A 25,140-nucleotide genomic window follows, 5' to 3' on the forward strand; every position below is an offset into this window, starting at 1 on the left:
CTGTGCAATGCTTCGTGTGCCCGGGGTGCCTAACAGGCTGGTTTCTGCAGGTTGCTCAAAGGGTAGCTGAAAAGCTTATGGATGGAGAGAACCGACAGCTTGGGAGACTGCTGGGAAGGCTTCAGCACCCAGGCTGCTCCTTGAACGCCCTCAAGGTAAGAGCTCTGTCCGTTTTTCTGTCTGCCCGTGGAGGTGCTTGGTGTGCATCTCTCCCCTCTGCCTCGCAGATCCTCTACGCCGCCTGCCATGCCAGCCCGAGCCTGTGCCAGCACCTGGGGAGGAGCCAGCAAGCGTGGGGTTCCCTCGTGCAGCTCTCAAAGGGCGAGGTAGGACTGCCTGCAGCCTCCGTGCTGGGGGAGGAGTGCAGGCAACCAGCACCTGTTCCTCCGGGCGCTGCTTGGACCAGGCTGGAGGGCGCGTGGAGAAAAGAGCCTGGGGGAGCTCGCTTTGGAGAGAGTGGGTGCCATCTTCCTCCCGGGGCCCAGGAACATCCCCTCCTCCCCTCCTAGCCCCGCTGTTCCCCTGTGACTCCCGCTCCCTTGGCAGGTCCCCATGGCGGAGGTCGCCCAGGGGGTGGCCCGTGAGGCATCCCTGTACCTGCTGGCCCTGCTCACCCTGCAGCCCCAGGCCTCCCCTCCCAGGTAAGCACCCGCTTTCACCCGTGGGCGGGGTAAAGACGTTTCCTGCCCCAAACAAGCCTATCCTGCCCAGAGCTGGGCTTCTGTTCCTGCTGACCCCTCAGATCCTGACACCCAGCGGGCAGCTGGGCAGTGCGCGCGGGCGCTGGGGACGCGGTAGGGACCCAGCACGGCCGAGGAAGCTCTGCGATGCACGGCTCACTCTCCTCCCGCAAGGTGGCTGCTTCCCAGCCCGGGGGGTGTTCGGATGCCGCTGCTCCGGGGGGTGTGGAGCCCTGAGAACATAGTGCCGTGAGGAGGGCTCGGCTGCCAGTGTCTTTCCCCTGGTCCCTGTGTTTCAGGCTCGAGGAGGTGGTTTCCCTGGCCGCGGATCTCCTCACCCAGTCTCCTGTCGTCTCCCGCGTGGTAAGTCTGTGCTGCCAGAGGCACCGTGGGGAGGCCGGCAGAGCCCCACATCCCGTTCGGGTCCTGCTGTTGGTCACCCGGCGCGGGGTGGGGCAGGTGCACTCTGGCTGTCCTCGCCCTGGGCCGAGGGGTGAAGAGCGGATAGGAGGGTCCCAGAGGTGCCGATCCCTGCCTGCTCCTACAGGGTGCTGCAGCATTCCTCCTGACACAGCTCAGTCAGCACGGGGTGGACGCGGTGCTTAGGGGTGAAGAGGTCCTACCAGCGGTGACAAACGCCCTGACGGCGCCAGCTGAGGTATGGGATGGGACAGAGGAGCAGAGGGGGCCGTGCTCTTACCCCAGTACGGGCGAAGACGGGGTCAGAAGGGTGCGGGTCTGGTGCTGCTGCCCTCAGGCCCAGCACCCAGCTCCAGCCCGTCCCACGCTCTCTCTTACAGCTTCAGCTCCCCCCGCCAATGGGTGCCGGTCTCTACGATGGGCTCATTTTCCTCCTGCTGAAGCTGCTCGCCCAGGTACCAGCCTGCCCTTCTCCCTTTGCCTGGTCCCCTGCTGGCGCCGTGTCCGTCCTCGGGACCGTGGGGCTGGCAGGGGCACGGACCAGAATCCTGGGGAGCAGCCCCTCGACGCCCACCTCCCCACCCGTAGGAGGATACGGCTGTGGAGCAGGGCTTCGCTGCCTCAGAGCTGTGGAGCGCGGTGTGGCACGGTGTAGCTGCGGTGCTTCGCGTGGGCAGCGACGGGGCAGCGCTGGAGGGAGACGCCCCGGGGGCAGAGCGCCCCGCGGCAGAGCCAGACTGGAACCTCCTGTCCCCTCAAGGTAGGAGCTGTGGGGTGAGCGGGGCATCTGCCGGGGACCCTGCTCCACGTTCTGCCCTCAAGCTTGCCCGTGTGTCTCTGTCCCCATCAGCACCTGATCCCTGGGGCCTGAGGGGTTCAGGGGCTTTTCTTGAGGATCGCTGTCTGTGCCACGGAGTGAGGGTTGTCTGCAGCACAAGCAGACAGAAGGGAGGAGGTTTTTCAACCTTCGTGTCGACTCTGTTGCACCGTTTCCCCTGCAGGCACGCTGCTCTTCCTCAGCCTGGCCCTCGTCGTCTTCACTCGCGAGTCCCACCGGTGCCTGCCTCAGCTTACCCAGTCCCACGGCGTCCTCATGGTGACGCTGAGGAGGCTGCTGTCCCCTGGCTTCCTGGCATGCCTGGCACAGACGTGAGTTGGGAGGGCTGAAGAGGGCTGAGAAATTCCTGACCTGGCACTTGCAGGGCACAGTTCCCCGGCAGAGCCTCTCCTCAGTGCCTGGGAATGCTCTGTGCCTCCGATTTTTTTTTTTCTCTCGTTGCCTCTGTATTGAGCCCAGTCTCTCTCAAAAATTCAGGCAAGCAGGAGAGGATGGGGACACGGAACTCGTCCCAGCCGTGGTGATCCAGGCCTGCCAGCTCCTCTGTTTCCCTTTCGCCCTGGATGTGGACGGAGACACCTTAGCCTTGGTCGTGGCAGCAGTGAGAGACTCCCAGCTCCCCGCCCAGCTGCTGCAGGTACCCTCCTGGCCCCGCGGCTCTCTCCATGCCCTGCAGACACCTCCCTGCACCGCAGCCCCACCGTCTCACTCCTGGCGCTGCCGATCCCTGCCCACGCAGGGCAGCCCTCGGGTGCCTCGCAGCCCCCAGAGCAGCCTGGCTGGCCGCCGAGCTCCGCGCCGACCCGCGGGCAGACCTCAGCTGCTCTCTGGCCCACGTGCGAGGACGAGGCGCTCAGTGCTGCCGTCTCTCCTTTCTCCTCAGGTCTGCTGTCACCATCTGCCGCTCTCAGACGCTGAGCTCCCCGTCAGCCTCTTGTGCCAGCTCGTTGTGTCCGACGAGCAGGTCATAGCTCAAGTGGTACGGGAGGCTGCTGCCTCGGAGCGCATCCTTGCCTTCTTGACTGCCATCCTGTTCTCAGACAGCCTCCCGCTCGTAACCGACCTCCTGTCTCTCTTGACTCACGTGGCCCGGGTCTCCCCAGAGCACCTGCCCTTTCTCCAGAGGATCCTGGGGGGCTCGGACACGTCCCACCAGCCGCTCACCCGCTTGCTTGCCCACCGGGAGCACCCCGTACGGGCCAAAACCTGCAACCTGCTGGGCAACCTGCTCCGACACAGCCACGGCTTTCCTCAGGCGCTGCAGAGCCAGCCCGGCTTGCTGGAGGGCCTGCTGGCGTGCCTGGCAGACCGCGACGAGAACGTGCGCAGGGCGGCCAGCTTCGCGGTGGGCAACGCGGCGTACCACCCGTCCTCCCCGGCCCGCACCCTGCGCGGGGCCGTGCCCGGGCTGACGCGGCTGCTGCGTGACCCGCACGCCAAGACGCGCCGCAACGCCGCCTCGGCCCTGGGCAACCTGTGCCGGCGCTCGGCGGAGCTGGGCGACCTGCTGGCGGAGAGCGAGGCCCCCCGCGTCCTGCTGGAGGTGGCCTGCCGGGACCCCCAGGCCGGCGTGCGGGAGGGAGCCCTGGTGGCGCTGCGGGCTGCCAGCCGGCACCCGGGGGTACGGCAGGTACCTGCTCGCCCCGCCGCCTGCCCTTCCGCGGGACCGCTGGTGGCACCAGGGGGGGATGGGGGGGACGCTGCCGGGCCGGCCGGTGACTCGTGTGCCTCTGTGCCCCGCAGGTGCTGCTGTCTCTGGGGGCCGGCGAGAAGCTGGCCGCGCTGGCCAGCGGCGACCCGCGGCCTGCAGCCGGTGGCAGCTCCCGTCCTTCTTCTGCCCGGCACTGCCAGGAGCTCGTCCGCCTCCTCGCGCCCTTGCACAGCACCTGAGGACGCGGCGGCACCCCGGGGGTCACCGGCAGGAGGGCCGCGGCCTGCGGCACCCCGACGGCAGCGGCGGGACGGCGGCGGGAACGCTTCTTCCTCCAGCCCTGACCCTCGGCGAAACCTCGCCCGCCCCGAGGGGGCCCTGCCCGGCTCCCTGGCCGTCCCCAGACCCCTCACCGGGGCGCAGCGCTCGGGGGACGCGCCGTGCCACGGTGCCACGGCTGGCGGTGTGCCGCCCGCCGCGGGACCATTGTCCTCGGTGGGACGGTGCCAGCGTGGCGCTGCGTGGCGGCCTCGCGCCCGGGGCTCTCCGCACCCCGTGTGACCGGGGGGGGCTCCTCCCGCGTGCGGCTTTTTTTTTATTTTAGGGGAAAAGGCGCCTGTAACACCCCCTCCCCCCCCCCCAACCCAAACACCTCTCCCACCGCAGGGCCCTGCTGCCCCCCTCCGGCCCTCCCCGCCGCCAGGGGGCGCTGCGGAGAGGCGGGGAAGGGGGCGGGGGCGGAGCCGCCGCGCGGGGCATGCCGGGAGTTGTAGTCCGCCGGCTTTGCCTCCCGCCCGGGCCTACCGGGAGGCGCAGTCACGTGGCGGCGCGGTACCGCCCCGGGTCGCCATGGTAACGGCGGGCGGTTGGGCGGCGGCGCGGCCCGGCCCGGGGGGGTGAGTACCGGGGGGGGGGGGAGGGCGAGACCCCCGGGGGGGGAGGGCCCCGCTGCAGCCCCCCCACCGTAGCAACCGGGCTCCGGTTCCACCGGGAGCGGCCCCATCCCGGCCTCCTCCCCCGGTCCGGGGCTGGGGGCGCCCGCCGGGCCTCCCCCTGCGGCCCCCGGGCCTCACCGGCGGGGCCCGGCCGCCCTGCGGCCTGCTGGGCCTGGGGAGCAGCGGGGCCGGGCGCCGGGGGCTCGGTGGGGCCGGTGCCCCGGGGAAAGCGGCCCCCGGGAGGGCTGGGGCAGAGCCGGGCCGCTCCCCTCCTCCCGCGGGGGCCCTGCCCGTGCGGCACGGGGACGGCGGGGCTGGCTCCCGGGGGGCCGGCCCGGGCGCTTCGGGGGCAGAAGTAACGGTAAAGGGCCCCGGTGCGGCTTTATGGGAGGGGGTTTGCCTTGATTTATTTTTCTTTTTAGCAGCCGCGGCCCGCAGGTCGCTCCCCTGCGGTAGCCCCGGGAGTTTCGCCGTAGGTGAGTGTGGCGCACGGTGAGGCTGCCCCAGCCGCTCCCCGGGGGTGCCCGGGGCCCTTCCCAGCGCGGCGGGGGGAGCCAAACGCTGCGGGGACACGTAACGCACCCCGGGGTGCTGCCCGTGGGGAGCGCCCGCCCGGAGACGTCGCGTCCCCGGCACCGCCGTGCCGCTCCGGGGCTTTGGCTGCCACGCCAACCTGGCCGGGCGCCGTGCCTGGCGTTGCCTGGGCTCCTCCGGTGCGGCAAGTCCGGGATTAGTTGGTGGCTTCTTCCCAGCTCGAACCTCGGCTGCTCCCCGCGCTTCCGACACGGGCTGCTCCGCTCCTGAGACCGCTCAGAGATGGGGCGAGTTTGCCGCAACGCGTGTGCGTCTCGGAAGGTGGCTTTTTGACCAGGAATGTCCTTCGTTGTGTACCGAAGGGTTGACCTGGAAGCTTTTTTTTTCCAGTTCCAGGTATGTTTTGGAGAAAAGGTATCGAGAAAAGAGGTTGGATAAAGAATCGGAGTGTTTTAAACTAATTGCGCAGTTCTTGTTTCCTTGTTCTGCGTTGATGTTTTATACCTACACCGCTCACCGCGAGTTTTCCACCTTCGTTTTGTTTCTGTGCCCGAGACTGAGAGCGTGGACAGGCTGTCTAAAACCACACCGATCTGTGCTGACCGCCCGCCAGTTCCTGCTCTGTTGGCCGAAATCCCCAGGTCTGGCTGCGCAATTCCCCAAATGCGAAGCTGGATGACGAATGCTCTCCCTGTGCCTTGCTCTGCGGGGATCTGCAGCAAGGTGCTTTGGTGGTCTTCTTTGAAACAGCCAGAGCTGTAAAACGCCCCATGCTTTCACTGCTTATTTTTAACCCAGAGTCATTTCCCTACTCAAGCAGGTGGCGTGGTGTAGTTGAGAGGACGAGAAAGCGCGATTCAGGGCAGTCAGCCCGAGGCAGGCGCCGGCTCAGGTCAGCCCTTTTATTTCGGCCGTCCCTCCGGGACGAAGCCGCGGCTTTTCTGCCTCATCACGCTGGGGCCCCTGACCGCAGCTGGCACCGCGCGCCGGCGTCCTGAGGGCGGTGAGAAACGCGCGGGGTCCCCCGGGACTCCAGCACCTGAGAGCCTTCGTCGCTCAGCCGCGGGGAGCAGCCGCTCGCTCGCGTCCCGCGGCGGGGCCGTGGCCGGGTCCCAGCTGCCCACATGTAATTAAAGGACGGCTTTGGGAAGCGATGCGCTTCTCGCAGCTTTTCTGTCCGGCGTGGAGTTCAAAGCCAAGGCCCCGGCATAAATGCCAGGCACGGAGGAATCCCCGGGTGCAGGGGGAATTTGCTGATGCACCCTCGTGGTTTCTCACTGGTCTTTTTTTTTTCTGACCCGAGGGGCCAAACGCAAACTTGACGCTTCACAGCCCGCGCAGACTAGGGGAGAGGCTGCTCGTCATCGCCCCGTGCCTCTGGTTTTGCGCCCAGAACGTGTTTCTTCGGGACACTCGTTGGCCCCCGTCCCGCGGGCGTCCCCGTGGGGACCGAGCTGTCGTCGTGCCGCCTCGTCCCCACCGCCCAGTCTTCGTGGGTCCTCTGCTCCTCCGCTGGAGCTGGCGGCTGGCCTCGTGCTGCTTTGTCTCGGGTGTTGCTGTGTGACCCGCGCTGCGACCGAGGCTGCCCGTCTCCTGGAGCTGAGGGTGGTTTCCATGCTGTAGGGTGGTTTTCATGCTGTAGGAGTTTGCGTCTCGTTACCGGGCGTGCGAGCGGCTTAGGCACGCTCAGTAAATTGGTTTTGGATTAATGCGTTTGGCTTTGTTGAAAGCTTTTTGATTTTTTGAAGGTGGAGTAGGTCCTTCTTTAGAAACTGTTGGTTTTAAAGCCCGTTTGTGTGGCGTTGATGTGAACTCTCTTGTTCAAGCATTAATCAGAAGCCCCAGAGCTTCAAGGGAGGGACGTGGCGTGAACTCAGATCTTCTTTAGGAACAGGTCTCACCTTTTCTAATTGCAAAGATCAGGCTGAAACGCTGCCCTGCAATGGCGTAGAAAATGATAGCAAATCACAGTCGTCTGACTTTTTTTTTTTTCCTTTCCCCTCCCGCGACTTGTGGATGCGCGAGGCTGACAGCGCATTATCAGGTCAGCTCGCAGCTCATACATTTGCAAGCTCTCGTTATTTTAAGCGTGTCACCACAGCCGGGTTTTAAAATAACCTCCCCGCTTAGACTCACGTGACGGGGGCTCGGTTCGCGCGCCCGGGCTCTCGCGGTCCCGTCGTTTCGGGTTGTGCAGCGGCGGGGTCGGGCCGGGAGAAGCTCCCTCCTGCCCCCCGCGCTCGGTGCAGCGGCGAGCCCTGCGAGGTGACGTTGGTCAGGGCAGTGGCAACGCTCCGGCTGACGTCCCGGAGCCTGCGGGCAGGCTGCGCAATAATGGAAGGTGCTCGCTAAATACTTGCGAGCAGGCGCGGCCGGGCGCCGGCCAGCAGCGACAGCCTCGGCCTCCGTGTTTAGTGTGTGTCAGTCAGCCCGAGCCAGAATCCGTTAATTACTAGTAACGACGTTTGGGTTTGACTTCCAGCCCTGCCAATTCGCCCTGGGAGCTGGAGCCGGGCTTTTCCCAGCTCGTGTTTCTACAATAAAATCTCTGAGCGTCGTCTGAGGGCTGTTGCCCTAGGGCTGGGTTAGCAGGAGCAGTGCCTGCGCCGAGCCGTGACCTTCCTCCCAGCCGGGCCCCTGACGGAGGCGCGGGTGAGCTAAACAGGAGGAGAAACCTCGCTGACCTGCGTCCCACGGGGATCTACCCGGCACGTGAGGGTGCCCGCCTCTCCGCTGCTTCTCCTGGGTGCTCAGCAGGTGCTTCGAGGCGTCCTTTCGGCCAGCCCTGGCTCGTCACGCAGTCCCTGGGGACGCAGGCGGGTGGTGAGAGGCATCCTTCGGAGGCAGGGGCGCGGGAGGTGAAGGGCACCTCGCGCCGTGCTGCCTCCTGTCCCCGGCTGGCAGGGCGCGGAGCCGTGCCGCAGGCAGCTCGGGGCTTGGCAGCTCCTCCTCGCGCTGCCTCCCCCGGGGTTTTGCCGCCAAGTGGGTAACGGAGCTGGGAGCTCGCCAGGCTTAACTGCGCGCCTCGGAGCAAGGAAGCGAATTCGGAAGGCGTCCCAGAAAGGAGGGATGCTTGGGAGGGGCTCGGTGCCCCGTCGGAGGGGTTTTATCCCGGGATGCACTGGTTTGCTGCCCCGTACGGTTGGTGCATCTCCCTTCTCTGCAGCTGCTGCTTCTGCTGCGCCCATCCGGCTCAGCTCCTTGTGCAGCTCTGCGGCAAAAACCCCTCTGGAGAGGGGGACGCTGGGCACGTGTCCCCTCTGCTGTTGCGGGGCAGGGCTGTGCCTGGCGTAACGCATCCTGCCGCCGGCTGCGCGAGCCAAGCCCCCTTGTAACAGCTCTATTAGGACAAAGCGCTTGTATTTTTATAGCAGGATAAGGCAGGCGTAGCTGTAAAGCCTGCTGGAGATGAGGCACGGGTGGTTGTGCAAGGTCACGCACGGCCAAGCTGCCAGCGCGGGTGGCGACCCCGCGGTGAGAGTCCCCCGTAGGCAGGGACCCCGGGACGCCTCCCTTAACCTCCTCACGTTTTATTTTTAGCTTTTCACGCCTGTTTTTGCCGGTGTGCTGGGATCTCTTTGCGGTTCGAGTGCACTTGCGGTCCGGGCACGGCAGAGCGGGTTCGTGTGGGCGCCGAGCGCTTGTTTACCCGGGGAAACTCGAGCCGGGCAGGTGGCGGCATCTGAGCCGCAGCCTCCGCGCTTTGCGCTAATCGCTGCGAATGTCACAACACGGCCGGGGTTCTCGCCCGGGCGTCTGTCGGGTGATAGGATACGACTCAATTTTGCAGGGCGCGTGGCCGTCCCGACCCCGGGGCCGGCGGCGGAGAGGTGAGGCTACCCCACGCCTGGCACCGGGGATGCCCCGTGGGAGCACCGGGGGGGCCGCGCGTTGGCGAGCAGCTCGCTGGCAGCCCCCCTCCCGCACTTCCTGGCAGGGCAGCAGCTCCCCGTGAGGACGTTTGGGTCCCCTAGGCGCCTGCATGGGGCGTTCCCACCTTGCGCAGCACCTGGCCGGGGCGTCGCTGGCCCCGCAGGAGCTTGTGCTGGGGCTCAGGGGCCTGACTCACAGCGCGAGCGGGTCTGCGAGGGCTGCGGCTTGCTCTGACCGAGCCCCGCGGCGGGCCCGAGCTGCTTTCAGGGTGCTCCAGAGCAAGGGTCTGGCAGCTACACGTCAGCTGCCGCAGCCCACGCTTGATTTTCAGGTGACAAAGGAGGCGTGCGTATCGCAAGGAAATTAAGGGGGGTGGTTAATGCTCTGCTTACCCTTTTTATATGTGTTTTTTTTTTTTCTTTAAACCTTCAGGCTTGTGCGAGCTGAAAGGCTGGCTGCAGAGAAAGGCAGTAACTCAGCCTGCTCAGGATACAATTTCTTATCTCGGCGTGCCCTCCAGGCACGTGCTAAAGCAAGCCGCATACCTGGCGCCCAGCTTTTCTCTTCCCCCTCTCCTCAGGCAAAAGGATCGTACAGGTGTGGTGGAAACGCTTTCAGCAGGATGTAGGACACCGACGTGCGGCAGCTGCTGCTCGAAGAGACTTCAGTAGGGCTGAGATTAAGAGGGACGCACGTGTGCGGTGCCGCCAGTCTGTGCTATGCACCGAAGGGCTGACGTTAGAACAGCCCCGTGCCTTTTGCTGCCTCCTTGTTCCTGAGCTTCTCAGGATGCCCTTGGCTCTTGCTGAGCTGTTCTGTAGCGTTACAGAAGCGAGAAGCTTGTTCCTTCGAAAAGCAAGGGCTGAGAGTCTCACCCGATTGTGTAACCTCGGGAGCTGAAGCTTTAAGGGAATGAGAAGGGGGAAAAAAAGAAAAAAAAAAAAAAAAGAAAGATTTAGGGGCTTTCTGTGGAGGCCGGAGAGGTGGCACAGTGGGATTTGGAGGCGCAGGGCCAGGCTGATGGGCCCTGGCTGTCGCGCCAGCCCTGAGGCAGGCGGTGAGCTGTCTCGCCTTGCGGCCAGGCTCGCCGTGGCAGCCGGGGAAGCCTTTGTGTTTGCAAAGTCAAAGCTTTTGTGTGCACAGGACTTTTCCCAGGGCCTTTTGTAAGTGGTTCTCCGTCCTTTGGTTTCGTGTGAGATGCCAGCTCTTTCTCTGACGCGGCCCCTGCTGCTCCTGGGGCCGGCTGCTGGGCTCACCGTGCCTCTTGTGCTGTCTTCTCTTTTCAGGCCAGCAAAAATGCTGCCGTAGATGACCGTCTCGCTCTCGCCCCGCGTGCTATGGCTGTACATGGCCTCTGCAGGACCGGACCGCTGTGACCTGGGCCCCAAACAGAAGACCTTCGGCCCCCCGGCGGACACCCCCCCGGCAGAGCGAGCGTGGCCGCGCCAAGCCTGGCGCAGCACTCCTCAGCAGGCGAAACCCGTCTGGGCTTTGGAGGGGCAGCACGCGAGCGCTTCGCAGGAGCGCAGCCCGCCGCCCTCGGGGATCCCTTTGCAGCAGTCCGGCTCCCCGTACCCGCCGTCGCCATGCCCTGCGCACCCCGCTGAACGCGCCCACCCGAGCCTGCCCCCGGCCCAGCCCTGCCCGGAGCTGCGTGGGAGCGCGCTGCTCTGTCGGCGCTCCTGCCCGAGAGCCGAGTCAGGCTTGCAAACCTACAGGTTTCCTTTCCAAAGCCCCCAGGACACCGGCCCTGCCGCGGGAAGGGCGATGTCTTCCGTGCTGATGGAGCCCTGCCCGCTGCCTGCGCTGCCCGAGGAGCACAAGGGGTCTGGGGTCAAGGGCTCTGCCCTCAGCTCGGCTAGGCAGGCTGCCAGCTCCTACAGACCGGTGCTCAACGACAACCCCTTCCTACGGCCAAGCAGCGCTCAAGTGCCTTCGCTGCGGTCACCGGAGATCAAGAAGCTGAAGAACGCTCCCAGCTTCCCCGCTGTCTCGTGGGACTGCTCCCCCAGCACCCCTGTGGCGCAAAGCAGCGCCCAGGAGCAAAGCTGCGTCCCCTCCCTGGCCCTCGTGCCCAGCAGCGTGACCCTCAGGAAGGAGCGCTGCTCCTGGCCGCTGGGGGACGCCGAGAGGAGAGCGCGCAGCTTCAGCGAGAAGGAGCCGGAGCTCAGCCCCAGAAAGGCTGCGCAGCAGCTGGCCGGACAGACCGCCACCCCCGGCAGCTTTGGACGCGAAGTTAGAAGCCCTGGCAGGACGAATGCGGGTGGGGTGTCCAACGGGAACAGGTGGGGGCATCACATCGTAGCGCAGCTCACCCCGAAGGAAACCGTCGCTCCCCTGAGCCTGGAGACGGGCAGCCGCCGCCTTGCCGGTGCCTCGAGCCTTACAGGCACCGAGGGTGCCGTTGTGTGCACTAAACGGGTCAGCCTTCACCTCCTGGCCTCCCGCGCTGCCTCTCCCGAGCGCGGCACCGGCTGCCGGCTCCTGAGCACGCCGCTGTGTGGCAGGGAGCGGGCGGTGGAGCCTCAGCACCCCGCCGCCGTCTCCCAGGTGGCAGCTCAGATGTCCGCCATCAGGCTGGAGAAAGAGGAGAACCGGCCCCAGGCTGCGCTCCCGGGGAAGCCTGAGTGAGTAGGGGAGAGGAGGAAGGCTGTGGTGAGAGGAGCTGGGCTGGCCTTGGCGTCACTGCGTGTTGGGTACGCTGCGGGCACTGCTGGGGTGGCTGCAAGGGCACCCCTGGGCTGCATCCGTGCACAAAACCCGTCTGGGGGAGCCTTCCTTCCACCCCAGCTTTCACAGGCTCTCGGGGTGGCATGGAGCAGCAGGCTTGGGTGACAGAGGGACACAGATCCCCTCCTGATCCTTTGAAGGGATGCAGAGGCCTACAGCTAACAGCAGAGCTGCCAGTGGTGGTGTGTGGTCCCGCAGAGGCACCGAGACCTTCCTCCCTTTGGCCAGGAGAGCTCTGGGGGAGGCACGACCCCAGCTGCTGTGGTGCTGCCAGCATTCATCCTGCTGGGAGAGGGGGTCCTCGTGCCTCTTTCTTGGTGTTCCCTGGGGCCACTCCATCTGACTAGCTTGGGATTGTCGGTCAGCACTGGGGAGAGGAGAGCTGTCACTCCTCTGGCCAAATATCTATTGCTGCCTTGTGGGTCCCGGGCTTTTTGGAGCCAGAAAGCGCGTGCTGCTCCCTCTAATGTGATGTGCTTTGTCCCAGCGTCGCTGCTGGGGAGTCGCTGCTGGAGCCAAGCCATCCCCAGGACGATGTGGAGGAGGAACTTCCCGATGGCCTGGATGAGAGCTGTGGCACAGACGAGGAAGAGGACAGTGAGTGCCCGTTCCCAAGGGGGCTGTGCCCCGTGCCTCAGCAGGGTGGGGAGTGCAGGGGCTGTCTGGGAGCGAGGTGTGAGCACAGCAGGAAGGCTGCGCCCTGACTCACGTTACTGCGGTCACTTTAGGATGACCTGGAGATTGTGCTGAACCCAAACGTGACTTAGCAGCAAGGAGGAGCTGTGTGGTTTCCTCTGGGGACTGGGCAGGGGTTCAGCACTGTCCTGCTGCAACACTTGCCCAGCTCTTCTCGGCGTGCAGGGCTGTCAGTTGCACCCCCTGCCCTGTGCTTTATACCACCAGTTAAGTTAGCAGATAAAACTTGGGATCCCAGGATTCGGGGCAGCAGAGAAGGGTCTGTCCCCAGGACCATTTGTTTTCTCTCCCCCCTTCCTAACTTTGTATGCACTCGTTCGCCGCGGAGACAAAACCCGGATCTCTTTCCTCCTGCAGGTGACTCGGATGCTTCCTCTGTCGCTGGCGTGTCGTCTCGCGGCTCTGTGGCTCTCGTATCCAGGTTAGTGGCTGTAAATAGTGCGCTGCAACTTGGCATCTTTGTCCTCTTTGTCCATCTTTGTCCTCTGCGGTGACAGAGGAGAGCTGTAACGTGTGAGGGAATGGAGTGAAGATAGCAACAGACCACAAAGTTCAAGCCAGGTGAACTCTGAGCTCTCTATTACCCAGCTGACAGCAAAACTTCCTGGGGAGGCAACACGAGGAGCAGCTGGCCCCAGGGAAGGAGCCTGCATCGCTCAGGCAGATGCCTTCAGCACTGAGCAGTCCCTCACCTCCTTGCAGAGGCCACCTGCTACCAAACCCCTGCCAATTATGCTCCATACATCCCAGCCCTCGCCTCTGCAAAATGCTTCAGAACTTCTGTGTGAATGTTGTTCATTATAAACTCTGCTTATAGCATCATCACGTGTGTAGCAATGGATGTGTTACCAGTTCTGCCTTCCCTCCCAGATATTAGGGATTGACATAGAGTCATAGAACGGTTTGGGTTGGAAGGGACCTTAAAGCCCATCTAATGCCACCCCCCTTGCCATGGGCAGGGACACCTCCCACCAGACCAGGGTGCCCAAAGCCCCGTCCAGCCTGGCCTTGAGCACTTCCAGGCATGGGGCATCCACAGCTTTTCTGGGCAGCCTGTTCGGTGCCTCAACACCCTCAGAGTAAAGATTTTCTTCCTTATATCTAATCTAAATGCACCGAAACCAAGAGGGTTACAACATCTTAAACATGCATGCATTACAGTCTCTACCCCGTGCTCCTGTGGACCAGGTTATAGGTTTTATTGTGTAACAAACTCCGCCCCGTGCCCCTGCAAAACCCACAAGGAGATAACAACAGTTGGCACACACATTTGGTGCAAACTCCACCCCTTGTCCCTGCAGATTGGTTACTGGCCTGTACGCCCACTGCTTGCACCGCATTGCAATGATGCAAATTCCTGATTGCTGCAGTCTCGGGCCACATCAGAACAGTTTCGTGTCAAGGAATTTCAATCCGTTTGATTTATTGCTGATTAATAAACTTTTACTGGTTCTGACGTTGAAAATAATGGATGTAGAGAAATAGCCACGTAGGAAGAACAGCCCAGCTCTCTCCTTTTTCTGATCTCCAGACCCGTTGCTGCATGTTTCCCTTGTGGAGGCGAGGGGCAGCACAGGAGGCTGGTCAGTGTGATGTGGCTCCACTTCTTCTGCTGTTCCTAGCTCCTTACTTGATTGTTCCAGTGGCCACGGTCCCTTTAGGGTCATAACCTCCTTCTGAGTTTCCTCTTGGATCCTGCCTGGGTGTCTGGTTTTGCTTTAGTGTTTTTCCTGTCTCTGACGTTGTCCCTTTGTTCTTGTATGTACTGCCCTCTTTGGAATATATTTTTGCAAAGGTAACAGAAACTCATTGGTTCATGGCAACTGTGGACAGTAGCTTATGGATGTTGAGATGTAAACTGGCCTCTATGGGACTGCACGTGTAGATGCTCCCTGTGCTGATTTTCACCTTTAGCCGTCTGCCTGCTGCTTCATCTCTCCTAGGAAACGCATCGAGTGCCTGTCTCAGCCCACAGAGGATCAGGAGAAGGTGCTCAAACCAGCTCTTGTCTGCAGTTTATTCCCTAATGTGCCTCCAACCATCTACTTCAGTACGCGGGATGAGAGAGGTGAGCTGGGGCGTGTTGCCGTGCCGTGTTCCAGCATCCTGGATCTCCCCCAGCCCTCGGGTCTTCTGCTCCGTGCTAGTTCTGGAAAGTGGGTTACACACCCTCCCTGCAGACCTGGTGGCTGTGCAACAAAACATAAGAATTGCCCTGGATACAGCTGTAGGAAATCAAGGTATCGCGTCTGGTTTCCTCCTGTCCTCAACTTTTTGCCTTCCTAGTGGAAAAGCTGCCTTGGGAGCAGAGGAAGCTGCTGCGGTGGAAAATGTGCACAGTCACGCCAAACATCGTCAAGCAAACCATTGGCAGGTCTCACTTCAGAGTCAGCAAAAGTAAGTTGTGGGAGGCTGGCAGCAGCTGATGCATCGCGTCCTCTCTCGCCTCCAGCCTGTGGGTGTGAGAAGGCAGACTGCCTGCGAGGAGCAGAACAGGATACAGGCTCGGCACTGTAGGATGCTGGGTTCCTGCTTCTGCCTGTCTGAGCCGCAATATCTGAGCTCTGTGGGGCCCGGCAGAACCCGGTCTCCCTTTTGGCTTGTCCTTGGCATGGAGCACGGGGACATACTCCTGTGTTGGCAGGAGCTGGGGCAGCGTGTGGGGCAGCAGAGCTGGGATCTGGCTTGTTTGAGCTGTGCCTCTAGATGGTGCTGCCACCCTAAGAAGGCTGGTGCTTTTCTGGTGCCAAGCCCAGCACCGCTGCCCCCCGTCCCCATGTGCTGAGGAAGACGATGGCCTTCTCTCTGACTTTAACTGGCGAGTTCTCTGGGCTGGGATCTTGGCCCTGAAGAGACGGGTAGGAGAGGCCTGAGGAAGCACTGAGCATTCACAGCCTTCATCCATACCCTGCAGTGTGATCTGCTAAAAGTATTTACAGGACTCCTGCGTGTATCGGGAGACCTCTGCTCAGTTAATTTGAGGGATACAATGAGGCATGCTGGGCAGACCAAGACCTAACAAGTCTTGCAATCCTACGCATCCCTATGCAGAGCAGAGCTGATTAGCTAACTGCTTTATTTGCCTGCTGGAAAAAAAGGAAGGTAAGGATAAGATACTGGGGGTTCAAAGCTATTTCTTTGACCTCGTGTCTGCACAGACCCTTACAGCAGTCCTGTCTGTGGGGATACGACCCTCCTGGTTGACTGGATCCCGCTCACAGCCCTTGGTTGGGCAGCTTTGCCGTAACCACTGTGACTGCTTTGAGCTATTGCTGTGCATTATCCCTGGCATGTTTCTACCAGCCCAAGGAAATGGGGTGCTGTTGGGTTGAGGGGGTGTTGTGGGTGGCAGGGTGCTTGGTCATGGACTTTTCTGTTTTTCCTGCAGAGAGCAATGACTGGCTGGGCTGCTGGGGCCACCACATGAAATCCCCCAGCTTCAGAGCCATCCGGGAGCACCAGAAGGTAGGGGATGTTGTGGGCTGACCTCCTGGTGGAGAGCGTGCTGGGAGCAGTCTGGGAGTCCCCCCTTCGGGGCCAGGTGTTTGCTGTGCAAACTGTCCTTGCACTGTCCCTTTCCCTGTGTGGCAGCTGGTATTTCTGTGCTGGGAGATGAGCCCAAGAGACAGGCTCAGATGGGAGCTGAGCGAACAACTCTGCTGGCTACCTACAGACCAAGGCTGTAGCTAAGCTCTGTTCATGTGTGGGTTTGTCTAAACCCAGTTATTGTTGTTTAGAGTAATCTTTCCGCTGGCAGAACCGAGCCAGGACTGTTTGTCACTGCGAAGCTTCAAGAGCAGATGGGTCCTGCCTTGGTGCAGGGCTGGTGGGGGAGCAAGGAAGATGTGACCCTGCACTGGGTTCAGAGAGGATGTATCCCCTGGCCAAGGAGCAGCATGGGGTGTTGGGGAGATCTCATGGGATCTGGGTTCCTTTCCAGCTAAACCACTTCCCTGGTTCGTTTCAAATTGGGAGAAAAGACCGTCTGTGGCGCAACCTGTTGAAGATGCAGACTCGCTGTGGAAAGAAAGAGTTTAACTTCTTCCCCCAGTCCTTCATCCTGCCCCAGGACATCAAATTACTCAGGAAAGCATGGGAGGAAGGAGCTAGCCAACAGAAATGGATTGTGAAACCAGTAAGGGCAAAGCTGCACTCGATTCCCTGTCCCTGTGTAGCTGCAGGGAGAACATCTGATCCCTTCTTGTTGATGTTTTGCAGCCAGCATCAGCAAGAGGCATTGGCATTCAGGTTATCCACAAATGGAGCCAGCTCCCCAAAAGGAGACCACTGCTGGTGCAGAGGTGAGTGAAGAAAAACAAGGTTGACAGGTTGACTTCCTGGCGTCTCATCCCTCAGGCCAGATCTGGGCAGATCTGGCCACTACCCAGCAGAGCAGAAGCACCTGATTTGCATCTGGAAACTTCTCTGCTGCCTGGGCGTAATGCTGCTGCTGGAAGCCTGGCTTACAGGAGTGCTGCTATCCCTGCAGGAAGTTCTGCGGCCTTGGGTACAATCTAGATCTTAGTCTGGCTCCATGGGCGTTCTGGAGCTTCTGTCTGGCAGGTGAGCCAGCTTCAGCTCTGCTGGGATCCCACTCCCACTGCTTTGAACTCTGGGGTTTGGTGTCTTTAGAGGCAAATGACCCTTATCCGGTGCTCACAAGCACCCTGGGAAGAGTTGGGAACTTCCAAAGATTTGTTCTTACCCAAGTTAGAATGGGGCAGTAAGAGCCTACGTGTATGTTAGACGTTGGTCAAAGGGTTGTCTTGAAATAAGAGAGGTTTTTCAGAATCTCTTTTTCCTTGTGCAGAAAAATGGAGTAGCTCATCTTGGTTTGTGTCCGCTTTCCGGGGAGGTTCTCGTGAGGGCAGGAATACTGTCTGGTGTTTGACAGACGGGGAACTGCTGTGTTGGCTTGTCCGCTTCCCATGCGAAGCGATAAGCTCTCTTATGGAAAATCATGAACTCTTGAGGTGGGGTGAATAATGAGATGATCTGGGTGAAAATTTCCAGCTGTTTCCACGCACTGAACCAAACCATCTGTGGCCCGCTGTACATCTTAAACGTTCCCAAATACTGTGACCTGTACTGTAGGTATGAAAAGCTGCTATGCCTTAGACCTGGGAAAAATCTCTTCAAAATGGGACTGAGCAGGGGACTGTGATGCACTTAGATTGGAAGTGCTGTTTAAAAGGGCTTCAGCTGGTCTTCAGATTGATGTCTGTTTTTGCCAAGCCTTCCGGGGTGGGGGCAAGAGATGTTCTTGTACGTTGTAACTCTCTCCTGGCGCTCGCTTCCCTTTGCAGGTACCTGCACAAACCCTACCTCATTGGCGGGAGGAAGTTTGACCTGAGGATCTACGTTTATGTCACTTGCTACGATCCCCTCAGGGTCTACCTGTTCAAGGACGGACTGGTTCGCTTTGCTAGCTGCAAGTAGGTTGTGTGGCAGAGAGGCGACGGGGGTCTTCCTCAGCGCTGAGACCACGCGTGGCTGTGGCACCCCCGTTAGCTTGGGCAGGAGGCAGGTGTTCCACGTACCGTGGATGCTCAAAGCTGTAGCTTGCTTGTTTGCTGAAGAAGAGTCTGGAAACACACGGGGTCATTGCAGGTGGTAGTATTGAAAGGAAATTTGAGAGGATGCTTCATTCATCCACCTTTCCCAAAGCAAGATCAGCTCAAGATAAACGTGCTGCCTGTGCTTCGAGTTGACATACCATAAATTAAGATGTCCCGTCCACTTTTGACTATATCGCACTGGGCTGCTGCAGTTCCATCACTGCTTTTGCTCAGCAATGCTCTGGTCTTTTCTTTAGGACCTGTTGCAAGGGTGGGATTGCATCCCTCGGCCCCAAGGCAGCCTGCTCTGTGCCTCGACCTTTGTCCTGTCAGCTCTGGGTCTGTGGGGATAGAGGTTGTGGAGGAGGCCTTGCTCCCGGCGCCCTGGGAAAGGACAGCAGCAGGGCTAGTGGGTGGCCAAGAGGAAAGGTGTCCGAGCTGAGAACAGAGCTGCTGCTTGCACCGTGGCCCTGAGGGCAACCAGTTCAAGCTCAGACTGCTTGTACTGCTGTCATCTCCTCTAGGTACTCCTCCTCGATGAAGAGCCTCAGCAACAAGTTCGTGCACTTGACCAATTACAGCGTGAACAAGAAGAACACGGAGTATAAGTCCAATTCGGATGAGACTGCTTGTCAGGGACACAAATGGTAGGTGTTTGGGGGGGAGCTTTCAGGGCACAGTGGCAGCTCTTTCTTTTCCCTGTAAAGTCAGCCTTTTTCCGGTATTTGTACCCAAAACTGGAAGGTGCTTCCTGTATCTTCTTCTCCTGCTTGGAGAAGTGGGTTTCTCCTGGCCTGTGACTTATCCTGTCCACTGCTGCTTCAGCTGTGGTTGTTGCCTGTGCTGTTCCCTGCTTCAAGCTCTGCTCTCATCTGTGCTCATTCATCTTCTTGCCCTAGTGTAGGGTTGATGGGATGTGGTTAAGGCTGAGTCTGGTGGTTTTTTTTTTCCTGTTAGAAACTTGATAGGCAATTCTGACTTAGCTTAAATTAGCTAGGTGGGCTGGATGGGAGCTTCTGCCCATCGCACGCTGAACTTCTCTGTGGAGCCAGGGAATGGAACAGGTTTGGTACAAAATGGGTAACGTGTGTGTGCTAATTGGTGTGAACAGGACGTGGTGCTAAGGAGCGGTGGTGCACTTCTACTCACTTCAGAGGAGGGCTGCAGCCTTGCAGGAGTTTCTGTTCCCTGCTGTCCCATGGGCGGACTGATCCAAGTGCTCAGGCAGTTGTCTCTGATTCCACAGTGGTGTTTAAAGTCTTTTAAAAATAGTGCAGGTTAGAGTTCTCGATTTGTGGGCCTGGGCTGGCGCAACTTAGTTCACTTCAAAGGGAAGCTGCAGGAGGTGCCTTGCTGTGATAGGATTGCTTTCTTAGACCCCGACCCGCTGCCCAGTGGTCTGTTCCTCCACAGGTACACCGGGAAGGGTCTGCTGTCCCCCCGCAGCTGGCATCCCATGGGGGTGGGATCGTGTGGTTTTTGGTACCGCCACGCAAATCAAAGCTGGCTGCTCCCACGTTAAAGATGAGAGTGGCTGTAATCAACTCCATCTTGAATGCAGGAAGCGTGACCTTTGGATTCCTGGCCATTAGCCACACGGTCTCATTTAAGTAACATCTGAGCATCCTTGGCTTGATGTCAGGGCAACTTGCAGCGCTTGGTGTGGTGTGGGAAACTCATAAAAAGCAGAGATACTCTCCCCCACCATCCTTTTCTCCACAATATAAAAATAAAAATAAATGAAATCTCTCCACCCCCAGAGCCTCAGCGAAATGACTCTAGCTAAAAGATTTACGGGGGTCCTGCTGGATTCCTGCTGAGCTGCTTTGCAGTGCTCCTGGAGAAGGCCTGCAGGAAGGGGAGGTTTGCTAAGGACACGGAGGGGGAGGGAAAAGAAGATCTGGGGCTGACGTACCTTGCTCATGTGCTAATTTGGGACTTATTACTCCAATGCTGGGACAAGTCTGTGACAGATTTATGGTTCTGGTAGCTTGGGCCTGCAAGATGAGGTGCCAGGCTGGGGAGGGCTGCAACCAGGAGTTGAGTGGTTTGAGGATGGCAGAGGGATGCCTGCGCTCAGGAAAGGTGGAGATTTGCCCCCTGGCTTGCTGCTAAGGAAGAGCTTTGTCAGAGCTCCCCATCGCTGTTTGCACTTCCCTAGCAGGGTTGGGCAGCAAGGGGCTACAAAACCATCTCTTTGCTTTCTGTCTCCCAGGGCGCTCAAAGCTCTCTGGAGTTACCTGACCCAGAAAGGAGTTAACAGCGAGGCCATCTGGGAGAAGATTAAGGACATCGTTATCAAAACCATCATTGCGTGAGTCGTGGCACCCCTTGCTCTGTTCCTCTCAGCTCCCTCTCAGCCTGGTCCTTTTGCTCTTAATCTAAATGCTGCCACCGCTGTCGGCTTCAGTATTTCTCTCTGGATCCTTCCTTTCGTCTTGTTACCTGTGTTCTTGCCGCAGTAGCTGCTAGGGGTGAGCAGACCTTCTGTCTCCTGGCCCTGCCTGCAGTGCAGGGGGAGTGACCAGGAGGGTGCAGCGTACCTGGCACTCTGCCCTGCTTGCCACCCGCTGCGCTACTTGCGCAGGATGCCTGAGAATAAAAGTCCCTTGCCTTCAGAAGTGGGTCCTGTCTGACGAAGGCTGGGGTGGGGGCAGCTATGGGGGGGTGGGGAGGTTGCTCAGGATCTGATGCCGGATCCATACGCAGTGCAGCAGCAGCTTGCAGACCTGCATCAGTCTTTCAGCCCACCCGTTCCCGCAGCATGTGGCTGCGTGCGCTCTCAGAACCGGCAGTGTGCTGTGAACAGTCAGATCTCTGCCGCCTGCCTGTTGGAAATGAGCGTTTTAACTTGGCTTGCAGATCTGAGCCCTACGTGAACAGCCTGGTGAAGATGTACGTGCGGCGGCCGTATTGTTGCCATGAGCTCTTTGGGTTTGATATCATGCTGGATGAAAACCTCAAGCCCTGGATCTTAGAGGTCAACATTTCCCCAAGGTAAAGCAGTTGATCCGCCAGAGTCTGTCCCTGAGCCAGTGCAGGGTGGATGACAGCCTTTCTTTTATCACAAAGTGAATTTGGCTTGTGATGCCCCCTGCACCCTGTGCTGAAAGACAGTGGGCTTTGAAGCCTCCCTCTCCCGATTGCAGGAATCCTTGCAGTCCTCCTGCAAAGTCCTCCCTATTTACAAAAGCAGAATCCATCCTCAGCTCAGGAACCTTTGCTGGGCATGCTCCCGCTAGAGCCAGGGAAGAACACATGAAAAAAGGAAGGCCAAAGGAGGATGCATCGTGTGGGGAATGGGTGACGGCAGAGATTTCTTCTTGGCGTGGGCAGAAGTGATCGGTGGCTACGCTGCCTCACGCACCACTCCTGTCTTGCTTGTTCCCTGTCTGCACCTGGGCGTGCTGCTCCGGCAGGGCTGGGAGCTGGGAGCACCACCTCTCCTGCCTCTGAAAGTGGGTGGGCATGAGCTGGACACAGCTGGGATCCCAGGCAGGGCTCTGGGGTGGATTTGCCAGTTTCCAGCAGCCCTCTGGGAAGAGGCAGTGAAGTGAACCATTTGTGGTGGGGAGCCCCCATGAGGGAGGGCATGATGTCGGGGGACACGGGGCTCAGCACCTCTCTTCTAGCTCTCAGACTGCTGTGGTGCTTCCTTCCCGCAGCCTCCACTCCAACTCCCCTCTGGATGCGAGCATCAAGGGCCAGATGATCCGGGACCTGCTCAACCTCGCTGGCTTCGTTCTGCCCAGCACGGACAGCATAGCCTCAAGGCCGCAGACTGGAAGTGACTCCACGTGCAGGTCAGCCCCCTTCTCTGTCAGGGCAGAAGGGCAAAGCAGGCTTTTCTCCCGGGGCAGTTCATCCGGGGGCTGTTTTCAGCCCAACAGATGCTGGTTTCTGTGCTGTTAAGAGCCTGTGCCTGCTGGTTCTTCAGCTGTGGGTCTGAGGGACTTGCATCATCACATGGGTATCTGGTTCCTGCAGTCTCTTCGAGGCAGAAGGATTTATGCCTGATCTGCAAGTCCATAGTTGGAAGTGAGGCCAGGCCAGGGTAATTCGTGCTTGCTCTGCAGTTAGTCAAGTCTTCCTTCCCCCTGCCAGAACTAACACGATGCTGAGCCACACCGCCTCTCCATCTGCTTGGAGGGCTGGCTGGCTGTGTTGGGGCTGGATCCACTTACCCCATCCCCCAGAGCTGACATGCTGCCGCCTTGAGCAAGAGGAGCACCTGTTATTTTGCAAAGGCTGGAGCAGTTTGTTCCTTAGGCAGAATTACAGGTGTCAGAGGATGTAGAACATGCTTGTGGGTGTGCAGTTTTGTCTTGCAATAAAAGTGACTTTTTTTTTGCTTTTTTCTTTTTTTTTTTTTTTTTGTGTAAGGCTTATTCCTGGGCATGTGCCCACCCAAGCCCCTTTTCCTTTTGTGTTTTACCACGGTTTGGGCTTTTACTGGTTTCGGACCTGACGAGGGGTGGGGAGGACCAGTCCCGTTCCCTGCAGTAGCAGAGAGGCTGCTGGCCCTACGTCACTGAAGGGGCAGCCTGCTGGGGTGAGCACCCGCACGTGGTGATGTGCAGACACGGAGGAAGATGGGACTCTCGCCTCCTGCCTGCTGTGTGCCGTGAGCTAAGGGAGAAGCTTGGAGCGCGGGCCCATTCCAGCCCAGGGAGCTCTCGCCAGCTCGTGTGCGGCGCTTTGATCACACGCTCATTTGCAGCTTGCGACGGAGGTGCTGAAGGGCAGGTGTCCTTGGAGGGACCTGCAGGGGATTAACCAGATCCTTAACATGGTTCAGATGATGCATTACCAGAGTTCCTGCATCCAGAGTCAAGCTTGCTTAACTGTATCTCCTGCCCTGGGAAGGATACGAAGGGTTTTTTTTCTTTTGCATACGGGCATAATTCCAGTAGATTTGAATGTTCCCAAGAACCGTGCAGTGCAGCCTCGGGGCTCTGCTCTTCCTGTTTGGATCTATGCGCTTCTAATTATTTTTGTGGCAGCAGAACAAATTAGCTGTGTTGATATAAGTGTTAAAAGGTGTTGGACAAGTATCTCCTAGACTCTGGCATCCCCAAACGGTTCATTTGGGTGCTTAGAATAGTTTAGATGGTTGCTGGTCAGATCATACAAAAGGCCAGGATTTCCCATGGCATGTGGAGCTGTAGCTGAAATCAAGGCTTGGGAATTCTTGGGCGTTGCGTGAGGAAGCCTTTGATCCAACGGTGCTCTCCTGCCTTGTACAGTACCAGTGCTGGGTACCAGCACGCCCAGGTCTGTTGTAGGAGTTAGGGAACTGCATCCCAGGTGGGGTGTAAATCTGTGATCCCTCCAGGCTTCGTGTGCTCTGAATCAGGTCATGCTGTGTCTTTGGTCCTCTTGCATCCTGTGTGGGTATGAGGTGGTTGTTAATGTTTCAGATGAGGGCATGCTACAGTGGCTCGGTGAGGAGCTGGCAGGATCCTCCTTGTTGCCCAGCCCACATCCTGCCTGGGTCCTGTGCTGATGCACAAGGCTGCGGGTGCATCACTGTTCTCAGAACTAGTGAAATCCTTGGAGAAAACGTTCTCTCCTCCACGGCATCTTCCCAAGGGTGTCATGATCACACTGAAGTTGCTGGGAGCAGCCCTGCCACAGCAGTACTTTGCTTTGCTTTAATGTTCTACCACCTTTTTTTTTTTTGTGTCCTCAGTCTGGGCAGTGCATTCAAGGAGAAGCCCAGGCCAGCCTCTGAGCATTTCACAGCAGAGAAGGTGAAGAAGGCCTATTACTTGATGCAGAAGGTGCCTGACCAGGTATGACACCACCTCCTCTGCTACTTGCAGTGCCAGAGTGCTGCCAAGTCACTTTTCCAAACGATCCCACTTGTCTATCCCATGCTCTTTTTCTGATTGTGCCCCTCTGGGTGCAATCTCGACGAGAGAGCTGATCAGAAATAAGTCAGGTTTGCTTAAACTACTGCTGCACAGGCACATGTTTACCTCTGCCTGGAAGGGTTTGGGGAGTAGGGAGGTGGGAAAGGGGACTGACAAAACGTAGTGCACTTCTCCCTGACCCTGGGCTGCTCTTGTCCGCAGGATTTTTATTCTTCTGTCTTGGACGTCTTGACCCCAGATGATGTCCGCATCCTCGTGGAGACAGAGGACGAGTATTCCCGGCGCGGGCAGTTTGAGCGGGTGTTCCCCACCCACATCTCCATGCGGTATCTGCGCTTCTTCGAGCAGCCTCGTTACTTCAACATCCTGGTGACCCAGTGGGAGCTCAAATACTACTTGAATAAACACAAAGGTAACTGCCGTCCGAGAGCCTGGCGTGGTTACCTGAGTCAGGCAGGCTCCCGCCTGCGGTCGTGGGAGACTCCTGAACTATGCGTTTTGAGAGGGAGCTGCCTGCCTCCACACTAACCTAGGAAATATGTTCCCCTCCCAGGCTGCTTCACATGCCAGGAAAAGCTTACTCTGAGTTGAACACAGATGTTGGTTGTGCTGGTAAACTCAGCACCAGCACTTCTAGGGGCCTTAGGGTTTCCTAGTATCCAACCGAAGCAGGCTGGATTCTGCCGTCAGCCTGTAACTCTGGCCTCTTGGTGCACAACTCTGCCTTCTTTTGAGGGAGAAACAGGTGGAGTTGCTGGGGTTTGTTCCTTACCGGTGATCTGCGAAGTGAACGGAAAATTGGGCCTGTTCCCTGGTCTTCTGCTGCTTTCTAATCAATGAAGAAGTGTCTGCCTGCATGCAGGAGAAAGGGGTGTTTTTCCTAAACCCTAGAAACCTAGCTGTCATTTCCATCATTCCAGGACAGCTCTGTATTTTAACAAAAACTGGCCTTTAGTGAGGCTTGCTGGCCCGACCAATTCTTTCTCACCCAGGACAGTGGGAGAGGCTGTTTAGGAGAGAAAACTAGCAGAGGTCCAGTGTGAGGGGCTGGAGAACGCAAAAGGAGTGAGCCTGTGGCTCAGGGCTCTCCATCTAGCTCCTGACTTCGCTGGAGATGTTTCTGAAGGAGCCATCCTTCCACTGAAACAGCTGTGTGTGTGCTCCTGGAGTGGCTGTAACACAGAGGAAAGCAAAAAGCAAAAAAAAAAAATCTTTTGTCACTCTTCACTGCTGTTTAAGCAAATATCAAAGGGGTCAGCGACTGTCCTTCACGGAGAGATGACAACCTCACAGCCCTCTCCAGCTGTGCTGTCAGCATGTGTCATTCTTTGCCTCGCTAATGCCTTTTC

The 25,140-nt window shown here is 59.1% G+C and overlaps 1 protein-coding gene across 11 annotated transcripts in view; it reads left to right on the forward strand.

Moving 5' to 3' along the window:
* LOC308197881 (serine/threonine-protein kinase 36-like) overlaps positions 1-25,140 on the forward strand; it is a 35,188-nt gene that overhangs the window by 6,602 nt on the left and 3,446 nt on the right. Inside the window, exons 1-17 of one of the 11 annotated variants that reach the window (XM_080599137.1) lie at positions 3,838-4,485; positions 4,947-5,000; positions 10,218-11,558; positions 12,149-12,258; positions 12,715-12,778; positions 14,301-14,425; positions 14,644-14,754; positions 15,746-15,822; positions 16,298-16,492; positions 16,576-16,658; positions 17,664-17,792; positions 18,440-18,562; positions 20,131-20,229; positions 20,778-20,912; positions 21,581-21,718; positions 23,608-23,710; positions 23,993-24,203. In XM_080599137.1, coding sequence (XP_080455263.1) covers positions 10,240-11,558; positions 12,149-12,258; positions 12,715-12,778; positions 14,301-14,425; positions 14,644-14,754; positions 15,746-15,822; positions 16,298-16,492; positions 16,576-16,658; positions 17,664-17,792; positions 18,440-18,562; positions 20,131-20,229; positions 20,778-20,912; positions 21,581-21,718; positions 23,608-23,710; positions 23,993-24,203 — 3,022 coding nt within the window. In that variant the 5' untranslated portion in view covers positions 3,838-4,485; positions 4,947-5,000; positions 10,218-10,239. Of the gene's footprint in view, positions 1-50; positions 156-227; positions 327-546; positions 642-979; positions 1,044-1,227; positions 1,339-1,480; positions 1,556-1,688; positions 1,861-2,101; positions 2,250-2,415; positions 2,576-2,821; positions 3,569-3,681; positions 4,486-4,507; positions 9,915-10,217; positions 11,559-12,148; positions 12,259-12,714; positions 12,779-14,300; positions 14,426-14,643; positions 14,755-15,745; positions 15,823-16,297; positions 16,493-16,575; positions 16,659-17,663; positions 17,793-18,439; positions 18,563-20,130; positions 20,230-20,777; positions 20,913-21,580; positions 21,719-23,607; positions 23,711-23,992; positions 24,204-25,140 lie in introns of those variants that run through there. The other 10 variants (XM_080599145.1, XM_080599143.1, XM_080599144.1 and 7 more) reach the window with 10 other exon arrangements.

The sequence above is a fragment of the Anser brachyrhynchus genome, assembly GCF_964034855.1.
Source record: "Anser brachyrhynchus genome assembly, chromosome: 7".
Taxonomy (NCBI): domain Eukaryota; kingdom Metazoa; phylum Chordata; class Aves; order Anseriformes; family Anatidae; genus Anser; species Anser brachyrhynchus.